The sequence below is a fragment of the Anguilla rostrata genome, chromosome 8 (assembly GCF_018555375.3).
Source record: "Anguilla rostrata isolate EN2019 chromosome 8, ASM1855537v3, whole genome shotgun sequence".
NCBI lineage: Eukaryota > Metazoa > Chordata > Actinopteri > Anguilliformes > Anguillidae > Anguilla > Anguilla rostrata.
The window spans coordinates 8,218,948-8,230,336 of NC_057940.1; the positions used below are offsets into that span (position 1 = coordinate 8,218,948).

At 47.7% G+C, this 11,389-nt stretch overlaps 1 protein-coding gene across 1 annotated transcript; it reads right to left on the reverse strand.

The window, feature by feature from the left end:
- Positions 1 to 2,377: 2,377 nt before the first annotated feature.
- Positions 2,378 to 10,805, reverse strand: zgc:136930 (uncharacterized protein LOC563946 homolog). The gene is given in 11 exon segments (XM_064346186.1): positions 2,378 to 2,629; positions 3,013 to 3,042; positions 3,671 to 3,700; positions 4,412 to 4,461; positions 4,583 to 4,803; positions 7,428 to 7,553; positions 8,071 to 8,250; positions 8,772 to 8,867; positions 9,177 to 9,237; positions 10,021 to 10,595; positions 10,598 to 10,805. Coding segments are annotated over 11 exon segments (1,578 nt in total). The 5' UTR covers positions 10,754 to 10,805; the 3' UTR covers positions 2,378 to 2,576.
- Between the last annotated feature and the right edge of the window lie 584 nt (positions 10,806 to 11,389).

Here is an 11,389-nt window from a genome sequence, read left to right on the forward strand (position 1 = left end):
GTGTGGAGTTGCTTAGGTACAGTGTTGGGTGTGTGCCCAAGCATTCTCAGGGCGCTCGGAGCCACTGAACGTCTTAAAGATGATCACGGCCTAGACTTCAGGAGAAAAGTGCAGAAGTGCAAGCGTTCGTCAACATGAATACATCGTTTTCTCTGCACGTCTTTTGTTATTTTCTGCCTCTGCCTTGTACGTTTCCTCTTGTAGCGCTTCTGATGACAGGCATGGCCCGTCCCGCAAACTTATCCTTGCAATTAGGCTTTAGTCTTCTGTCCTGCTTGAGACTAATGACCATTCACAACTTCATGTCAAACCTTTTCATTTGCAAAACCAACCTTACCACCAACGTAGGCACACGTTTGTGTTTCACGCTCTGACTAATACTGTGCATCTCTGCTATTTTCACCTTTTGAAATTCTACACTAGACCATTTTAGCTGGTTTTTCGAGATCTCTGTAGACAAATTGCATTACGCAGTTGATCAGATTGATATTACACTGATTGCTTTTATTAATAGTGTTCACAAGGAAAGTCAGAACAACCAACAGGATGGTAGATCTCCAGGAACAGGTTTGGGCATAGTGACAACCACAGGAATTAACTTATGAAATTGGTAAACAACAGATTGGTTAGGGGACAGTCAGATGACCAGGATTAGGATTTGGTCAAAACCTCCGGGTTTACACCCAGGGTGTGAATAATGGGGGATGGGGGGGCTGAGCCCCATAACTGAGACATGAACCCCACAGAAGGGAAGTGAACACAAAAGGTTGGGGGAGGGGGGGGGTTCTAAAATCTTTTTCACAAATCAATAGTAAATATTCAAATGTGAATCCCCAGACCAGTTTCACCAGAAAGATGGTAATACAGTTCAACACAGTGACCCCACCACCGCATCGGGAGTGTGCTGGTATCTCCATGGTTCACAGGGAAGATTCCCACCTATAAACATCAATTTCTGGACTAAACCGGTGTCCACGGAGTAGTGGACACGTCCAACCCGCCGCCAATGCAGACCAAACAACAACAGCCAGCGCTTGCGCAACTGGCTGAATTCCATCTTGAGTAAATGAAATATCTGGTGTGATCTGGTGTGAAGTTCAAGTGTGAAAACAAGCGAAGATGAGAGAAAAAAAGTGTTAAATACAACCAAAACAGGAAGTGCACACAGACTTCCTATCTAGTATCTTTTTTTTCTTCTTTTTTTAAATCGCTTTAAATACTTCCTGACTGATAGGCACTCCACTTGAACAAGGAGCACACCTGACCGGGGACGAGTGAGACCACAAAAATATTTCCCCAGTGAAAATGGAGCAAGTTGGGCCCCTTCAGTTCCTCAAGTTGAAGTCAAGAAGCCAAAACTGAAGCGCACTTACATTTTTCTACAGTCTATGGTGGAACTCCATCAAGTGTGCCCACAACCGTGGGACCTCTCTGTCTCTGTCTGTCAGTCTTGTTTCCCCTCCCACTGTGCGTTACGAAACAGGAAACATCCCCTGCAGGAAGTGAAACGGTCGACCCTGACCCTGGCCTCCCCACCAATTCTCAGTTATGGAACATAAGAGTCAAGAGAAGCACAGAAAAAGTAATATTTTAGGCACTCAAATACTACACTAACACCATTAAACATTCACTTTTTAATGAAATGTCTGCATCTTCCTAATTGTGCCATCAGTTGATGTGAAATTGTGCTCTCTTAGCAAATTATGCATATGCATAAGTGTGGCACAGTGGGTAAGGAACTGCGCTTGTAACCGAAAGGTCGTAGGTTCGAATCCCGGGTAAGGACACTGCCGTTGTACCCTTGAGCGAGGTACTTAACCTGCATTGCTTCAGTATATATCCAGCTGTATAAATGGATACAATGTAAAGTGCTAAGTAAAAGTTGTGTAAGTCGCTCTGGATAAGAGCGTCTGCTAAATGCCTGTAATGTAATGTAATATGCGTGCGTTTGTTTGCCTATTTTCCACCTATGCCTTGACTTAGAAATACTGTAAAATTAAAAATGAATACAAAATCTTTTATACACAATTTTCATTGAAAACAAACCAATAGTTAAGACGATACTTAAACAATACTCAAAAGAAAATGTAGCATGCGGTCGGGATTTTGATGTGGCTAAACTTATATATTAATACTAAATGGGTATTAATAAAAGTAAATACTAAATAGGATGAGTTGTTCTGTCTGATGTGTGATTTGCCGTGGCATGGGACTCGCTGAAGTTTAAGTTTGACTTGTTGGAATTTGTACAGCATGTCCAAGAGAACGCGCCCAATCTAGTGATTCTACTGCTCTATGGTCGTACAGCCACAGTCTGTGCGATGGCTCACATGCTAACGGCTTCGATGCGCAGCAAAGAAACAGAAGACCCACACTGTCCGGTTCAAGCTGGAAGATTTATTAAGCTGTAGGCAAAGAGTGAGGGGTCCATGCTCGGAAGGGGCGTAGGCTGGAGCCAAAGGTCTTTGGCGTAGGAGGGTGAGGGGGCGTAGGGGGCGTGGGGGGCGTAGGGGGCGGGGCTTCAAGGGGAAGGTAGAGGTGCGATGTCTTGCTGTCTTCAGGGGCCCACGTGGAGGTCAAGTTGACTCGGTCTCCTCTCCATCGGACACGGCGGATGTCTCTCTGTGCCCTTTTGAGAAGCGTGGAGTTTACAGTAAGAGCTCCACAAGGCTAAAAAGGCCCTGATCTCCTCAAGCACTGCAAAGATACTGTCTATTGTAGGGATTTGGTTATCTGACTAAAAATGACAAAGGCCTCAATTCAACACCGCATCTCAGTGTTATTCTCAGTTAGTGTAATTATCTGTTTTCCCATCAAATGTACTTTCCACAGCAAAGTAATACTGTTTAAAATAATGTGGGGCAATATTAATTTTATAACAAACACAACAAAAGAGCAAATTATTATTATTATTATTATTATTATTATTATTATTGTTATTATAATTATTATAGCAGTGTTAACTGACTTAATAAGCATTTGGTATTCTGTTCAAAGCATGCATGCAATTACCTGAGATGACAGTTATGCCTGCAGACCCACCTAGGAGAGAGAGAGAGAGAGAGAGAGAGAGAGGGAGCAAGAGGATAGGAGAGGACAGAGAGAGAAGGTCAGATCAGCGATACACAACATAGGCGGAGATCATTCTGGATGCGGACGGCACTTCATTTCGTGGCATCAGGCACACTCAGAACTTCACGGCGTAAACTGTCATTGTACAGCAACGCCCAGGAGCCGAGTGCATCTCAGAGCGCCGTCCAGCATCGGACACGGCGGATGCCTCTCTGTGCCCTCTTGAGAAGTGTAGAGTTCACAGCAAGAGCTCCACAAGGCTAAAAGGCCCAGATCTCCTCAAGCACTGCAAAGATACTGTCTATTGTAGGGATGTGGTTATCTGACTAAAAATGCCCAAGGCCTCAGTTCAACACCGCATCTCAGTGTTATTCTCAAATGTACTTTCCATAGCAAAGTAATACTAAACATAAACTACTGTACTTTCCATAGAAAAGTAATACAACAAAAGAGCAAATTATTATTATTATTATTATTATTATTATTATTATTATTATTATTATTATTATTATTATTATTATTATTATCATTATCATTATAGCAGTGTAACTGACTTAATAAGAATTTGGTATTCTGTTCAAAGCATGCATACAATTACCTGAGATGACACTTATGCCTGCCGTCCCACCTAGGAGAGAGAGAGAGAGAGAGAGAGCAAGAGGATAGGAGAGGACAGAGAGAGAAGGTTAGATCAGCGATACACAACATAGGCGGAGATCATTCTGGATGCGGACGGAACCTCATTTCGTGGCATTAGGCACGCTCGGAGCTTCACCGGATGACAGAATAAACTGTCGTTCTACAGTATCGCCCGAGAGCCGAGTGCATTTCAGAGCACCGCGGAGCGTCGCGCTGCCCAGGGTTTCTGCAGCCCTGCACTGCCGCTCCGTGCTCCTGGTGCTTTCACAGACCAGGGCCTTGTGCACCCTCACGACATTGGCAATATGTGAGCTGCTCTCAGCAGCGCCGTCTAAGCTCTCTGAGGGGGGTGACTTGCCTGCCAGGGCAGTATCCCAGGACAGGTTGTGGGGGGAGTTCTGGGGGGTGCTGGAGAGTGGGGCATCACCCTCTGCAAGAGGGAAAAGGGCAGGTGAGTGAGGGCACCCTTTGCTCCCCTCCAGCAACCCCCCAACCCCCCCCCCCAACCCCCCCAACCCCGGGCCCTACCCTAGAACTCCAGCCCCCAAGACACAAGCTACTACAGCCCTATGAGTCTGCTGAAAGTCTCCCTAGAGATCCATGGTTAGATATTTCATTCGGGGCTGCACGCTGATTCGAGATCACCGTCCCTCAGATCAGGGATTCAGAAGCACGTGCTGAATCAGTGATCTCATCTCACCTGTGAAGGTGTAGGATCCTCCTCCTCCTCCTGAGAAGGACTCTGACATCCTGAATGACGGGTCACAAAAAAAGGCCGAGTCAGCACACACTGAAGGCGCTTACAGTGCCGAAAACAGGACTGTCCACGAACTTTCGCCCCTTTGTAGTCGAAAAAAAAAATGCGGCTCACTTGAAATCGTTGCCCTCCAGCAGTTTCCTATAGGTGGAAATCTCCACGTCCAGGGCCATCTTGACATCCAACAGCTCCTGGTAGGCGATGATCTGCTTCTGCAGGTCCGCTTTGGCCGCCTCGATGGCCGCGGCCAGACTGGATATCTGGGCCTGGAATTCCGCCACGCCCACCGTCGACAGCGCCTGCGCATCAGCCAGACGCTGCTCCAGCGACATGTTCTGGAGCGAGGAAATGAAGGGAGGAGAGGAAGAGAAGGAGAGAAAGAGAAGGGGGGAGAGTGGGTAGGAATAAAGAAGGAATAAATGAGTTGGGTCTAGATGGATGTGGGGGGGGGGGAGGGGGGCTGGTGAAGATGTGTATGGCTGCTGGCACTGAGGGAAAAGTTAAAGCCATAACTAGAGCAAAGCTGAATTGTCCCTTATATTCAAAAACATAATTTCTGTGCAGCTGCACTTCATTTCAGATGATGATACCCAACAGCCATATTTGCGTGTGACTATAAGGGTTGCAACACGGGCATCACTGGCTATATCAGGCGTCACTGTAATGTTTTGTTTTGATAAGAAAACAGCTAAACTGCAGTCTGGACTGCCCCCGTGTCCTGTTGGCACACATTCAAATCTTTTTGTTAGAAAAAAAATACCGGTTTCTTCGGGGAAAGTCAGTACAGCAGAGCCGCTGTGAAATGGGGGAGTTTGGCACTGCTCTAAGCGTACCGAGGCGAAGCAACCACTTCCTTTGCATGTTTGAGCTGTTCTTCCGGTAAGCTGTGATTTTTCTGTTTTTTCAAAAAAAAAACAGTTGCTGGTGCAAACTGACGGTAACTGTTCTGTCGGTTTCTTGCAAATTTCAGTTTCACGCTCGAACAAACACCAGCAGGGAGCTGAGACTTCAGTAAGTGGCACAGCAAGCCAGCCTAAGTGCATTCACATTTTAGTTTTAGCTTTTCTCTTAAATCGGAGAAAGCTGCAATTTTCACAGCATAAACTTACATTTCGGCCTAACCGAAAATCTCCCTTGTGGGCTCTGGCTGTAAAAAGGCACTCGCTATGCGTGCAGTCTGGGGCCTATATGGTTGAATGTACTTGTCTTGGGTAGCATGACTTTGGTTTCTCCAAAAGGATTTGCCAGAAATCCACAGGCTACAAGCTCTCTACTGTAGGCACCGTGTGAACAGTAAGGTTAAAGATGATCACTGACTCCCAGACAAGTGGCAAATGGACTGCATTTATATAGCGCTTTTATCCAAAGCGCTTTACAACTGATGCCTCTCATTCACCAGAGCAGTTAGGGGTTAGGTGTCTTGCTCAGGGGATACCTCAACACAGCCAGGGCGGGGATCGAACCGGCAACCCTCCGACTGCCAGACAACCGCTCTTACCTCCTGAGCCATGTCGCACCTAGAGGCTGCACTCATTTCAGCTCCAGCGCACCGTAAGGCATTATTTTCGTAGAGCAAAACCGAGGGTGAAAAAAAAAATAAAAATGAGGGTGAACATCATAAATACGCGCCCAAATGTGGCGTCTTCCCCATCACACGTTGACTCATTCTCCATCTTCCAGCTTGGGCGTCATGCTCTGATAGCTGTATCTATCTGCTTGCTTGTGCTGTTCAACAGATACAGAACTTTCCATCCTGTTTTCCCTCAAGACTTTCCTCTGTTCTGCTTTTTGGTCAAATGTTGGCACAATGTTTTTTTGAGGCTCTGTGTTCTGGTTTTCTGACAGGGTTCTGAGCATGTATTGCTTTACTCTCTTTGCTAGCCGAAATCCGTCCTTACGTACGAGAGCACGTGTCGAATATCACAGGGAAATTTACACGAAACTGCGTCAGAATGTTACGTATGGTTGGATGGCGGTCCCTGCATCCATTCTGATTTCACTCTGGTTCGTTAGAAATTCAGGCACTGGTGTTGCGTTCGGCATGCAACGGACTTTCCAGCTCGAAGCCAAAATTCCCCCTCGATAGAACTGAAATGGATGTTGATTTTCTGACGCGAAAGCAGCACTACAGAACATCGCCACCACCCTCCCCCCCCGCTTTTGTCTTCGCCCGACAATGCTCTGTTTTCGCTTTTGATGACAGAAGATGCGGGGGTTTCACTAATGATTCACTGTACCGTGAACCAGCACCAATCACTGTCATCTCAGGAGGCTTTCCTGTCTGCTGCCTGCCGGTTAGAGCGATGTGGCTGGATCGGACAAAACACACTTCTGTTTGATACCTCATCTCTCTGGCCTTGACCTTCCAGACTTTTCCATGGAAGCACATGGCAGGCTGTTTGTGTTGCTACCACAGTTGCTTCTACTACAACTACTGCACATCATCACCAATGAGACGTTTTCCTTTAGTGCCCTTATCCAGTGGAGGGTTAACGGAAAAGATGCGATTAAATACAAAGGAACCTCTATCACGTGTTTAGAAGCACTGGCTAGGGATCACATGAACGATGCCACTTCCGCTTTTGTAGGGATTTCCCATCTATTAAAATTGTCTCTATAAAATAATTTTCAGCCACACTATAATTACTGTGATTCTGGGTCACGTTGTTTTAATAGATCACTATTAACCTTTTGGTCATTCCACTATATAAACCGCACCGTTCTCAGTGATTAACTGTCGGATGCGGCGCTTTTAGGAATCCCTTTTATTTTAGCTTGCTGCCTAATTCCAGCCCTTCTAAATCTGATACTGCCGTTCCCCTTGGTCCAGGGAAGCACATTTAATATATCAAACGAAATCAGCCTTGTAGGTCACCAGCCAGCCAAATTAATGAAGGAGTAAATTAATGAAGGAGTAAATCATGTCTGTCTGTGTGGCATACAGCAGGCGGAGGCTCACCATGGTCAGCAGAGCCTGGAGCTCCAAACCCAGGCCCTGCAGGTCCTTTCTAGCAGCCGCAATCTCTATTTTGGTACTGCTGATGGCTTCAGTGCTCTTGGCTGTTACTGTAGAGATCTCGTCCATCTGCGGGGGGGAAATCAGGGGAGGTCAAAGGTCAAAGGTCATGGGGATTCAAAACGTCACAAAGTGTGTTCCAGTTAAGTTGTAACAAATTCATTCCACGGAGTTGTGTTTACACTGGCATTGTGTAGAAATTAGGATATTACTTAAATGGACCGGATGTGACAGATTTGCTTCAGTCAACAATTTGCCCAATCAACATGTCTACCCTCTCCCAGTACTGCAATAAAGTTTGGTGCAATTCTGCATAAACATTACAGTAACTTTTTAGTCTGGAGTGAAACTGCTGATGTGAATAGTAAAAAGTACCTAGAGTTTGTAGTAATTTATAGTAATAGTTTGTAGTAATAAAGCTGAAGTACGCAGTAAAATGTCCAGTGTTAATTCAACTCTTAACAGAGTACATTTGGTCCCACTTTGGACCAAACATACGTGGTTACAGCTGAATTAACACTGGACATTTGACTGTGCAGTAACTGCGGTTTGTAGCGGGAATGTCGACGCGGTTGGCGAACAGCACCCTGAGTCTGTAGTATGCGTCCGCCTCTTCTTTGTGCTGCCGCACCGACTTCTCATAGTCCTCCCTTATCTTGTTCAGGGCCTCTGAGATGTCGAAGGATTTGAGGGTGTCCACCTCGATCATCGACACGGACGTGTCCATGTTGGTGGTGCCCAGCTTGGACTGTAAGCCGGCAAGCTCCTGTAAGGGACGAACAGCCAAAAAATGTTGCTCAGCCGAGAACCACTGACCACGAAGGCAGTTGCAGTTTTGCATGAAAAAGATTTTTTTTTTTTAAAGCCAAGTCTTATCGCTATACCCCCCGTTACGCAGTCAAACCTATCAGGCTGAGGCGTCTTCCTGAAGTCCCGCCTTCACATATTGTGAATAAACTACGGGAGCACGTGGAAAGTGTGGCTTCTTTTTTTTCTGATTTATGAGTTTTCTCCAGCCGGTCTGTGCCTGGTTTAAGTTTTTTGGGCGGGCGTTGGCCCTCCGGCTTCTACATTTTACAAATAGTTGGCTCGCCACTTGACAGCCCTCTCTGTCTGAACTGCCACGTTATTGCCCTGAATGGACTGATTGCGCAGTTCAAAGCAAAAATACATAAATTAAAAAATAAAAAAATAAAAAACGTCATAACTGCGGACTGCGGGACAGCCCGCAATGTCCCTCAGCTCTTTTGGCGGTCACAGTCGCGTTCCCCACGGCGTGTCCCGTACCTCCTCCTGTGTCTTGGTTATAAAGTCCAGCTCGTTCTTCAAGCTGGAGGACTTGGCATCCAGCTCAATGCGCAGGTCAGACGCCATCTCAATATCCTGTGGGGGGATAAGAAGATGGACAGGTCATCACTGACCTACTGGGCCTCATCATACGGCATCATGGGTAAAATGAAGTCCGACTGAGACTTGGGTGAATGACAGGTGTCAATTCATCATTCAGACCTCGTTTTAATGTGAACCTCCACCATTGTGACTGACAGACAATGCTCTGAAGCCCATTCATGGAATATGACCCTTAGGCATTTTCTTAGAAAGCCTGTCGTGCAACTTTCTGTAACTGACAGCTTCTAGCATAGCAATATCCCACTGATCAAGTTCACAAATTGCCCAACACCTCTCCCTTACCTTCTTCATGGCTGCAATGTCAGCCTCCAGCTGGAATCTGACGCCCTGTTCAAAATCAAGCCTGTCAACAAAGGATGCGTGTTACACGTGTGCCGCCTCACCCGATTAACACACGTTTCCCCGGCCTGAATTATGGACTGCAACCCTGGTCCTGGAGAGCCACAGGCTCTGCTGGCTTTCATCGTTACTCCGCCCTCAATTAAGCAATTAGAGCAGTTGATCACGCGGGTAAACTCACTCAGCCTGGTTTCTTGGGCCTGAATTTGGGTGCTGATTTTAAAGTGAAACCAAAAAACCAGCAGAGCTTTTTACGCTCCAGGACCAGGGTCACAGGCCCCTCTACTTACGGATGTTGGTGGGACAAAGAAATCTAAAACAAATTTGAAATGAAAAGGGTCTGGCAGTCTGTCCCCCAACAGATCATGCCACGTTATGTTATTGGTCTATTGGCTGTATGTTGCCTCCCTAAATGTGTAAAACAGTGTCCACATCTAGGACTGCCCAAATAATGTCAAAACTGAGCAAATTTATATTTTCCAATATGACCGTCTACATATCTACATATAGCTACATCTGCAGATATTAATTTTCAATCGCCAACTGCATGAATTGAACAATAAAATAAGCACATCTGATACACTGCACTACAGAGTTCACTATTTTCTGTACGATTTATAATTCCGCACGGAATACAGTACCAATGTTGTACTTTTAAAGCTTTTTTTATTTTTTACCGTGAACACTTTGAAGACTACAAACACTATCTGAAGACTGCATTCCTAATGAAGTTACTACGCATTGCTTATTTCAGAAACTAATGAGAAAGGGAGGGACAGACACTCACTTGGCCTTGAGCTCATGGGCGGTGCCACGGATGTTGTCCAGTTCAACCTCCAGCTTGATGGTGTCCAGGGTGAGGCCCTCCAGGGTGATGCGGTACTCGCCGAGCTGTGCCTCGTACTCTATGGTGGTGGTGGACGAGTCCGGGGACATGTCGGTGCCCCCGGTCAGCAGGGACAGCTTGGCCTCCAGGGTGGCGTTTTCCTGCTGCAGCGTGCGCACCTTGGCCATGTAGGTGGCGAAGCGGTCGTTGAGGCCCGAGAGCATCTGCTTCTCCGCCGCCCGGGTGAGGATGGGCCCCAGGACGGGCCCCAGGACGGGCCCCACGGCCAGGGCCGAGCTGCCGCTCAGGCCCCCCGCCGCAAACGTGCGGCCCATGGTGAAGGCGGGGCTGATCATCATGCCGCCGCCGCCGCCGCCGCCGCCGTAGCCCAGCCCGCCGCCTCCTCCTCCGCCGCCCAACCCCAGGCCATACCCGCCTCCCCCCAGCCCGAGGCCGAGGCCCCCTCCGTAGGCCGCTGCTCCTCCCCCTCCCAGCCCCAGCCCCAGCCCCATCCCCATCCCCATCCCTAGCCCCCTCCGCCGCCCCCGCCATAGCTCAGGCCCATCCTGGCCCCGCCGCCGCCGCCGCCGCCGCCCCTGGCCAAGCCGATGCCGCCAAGCCCGAGGCCGCCGCCGCCGCCGCCGCCTCCGCCTCCCGACATCTTGGACGAGGAATAGGAGTAGGACACAGACATTGTCGCTGAGCTGACGTTCTTTCCCTACAGCAGGCACCGAGAAACTGGAGAGCGTCAGCCAGCTCGGAGCTCTCCACTTATAAAGGATCGGGGGAGAAGGGTGTGAGCAGGGAGGGGAGGGGCCACAAGGCAAGGGGGGCTCCTGATTGGACCCCAGCCAGCTGGATCCCCACCCTGCCCTGCCCTACCCCTACAACACCCTCGCCAATGCGGGACAATCGCAAGAGTGTATTCGCACCTGCAGGGCAGGGTCTGACTCCTTCATTCAATCAGTTTGAGAGAACAGTCCCTCCAGGGCTGGCAGTAAAGCAGAGATTTATATTGCAGCCTCTTTATGCAGCGACAGATTTTTTTGAATTTTTTTAAATTATTATTATTTAAAAAAAAACAGATAATACCTGCTGACATTTTATATCCATGCTTTTTCCCCGAAATTGCAGGGGTTGCATTGCAGACGGATATATTCCGAGTCATTTCGTTCTCCGAAAACCACTACTCCCACCTTCACGTTAAATAAGTGCTCTAATGCCACGGGGGTGTTTGTTTCAGTAAAATAACAGTCATATGCTTGTGGGGTCATATGTGTGGCACATCAAGATCAAGCCAGCAGGTGACTGACTACCTGCAGGAAAGGGC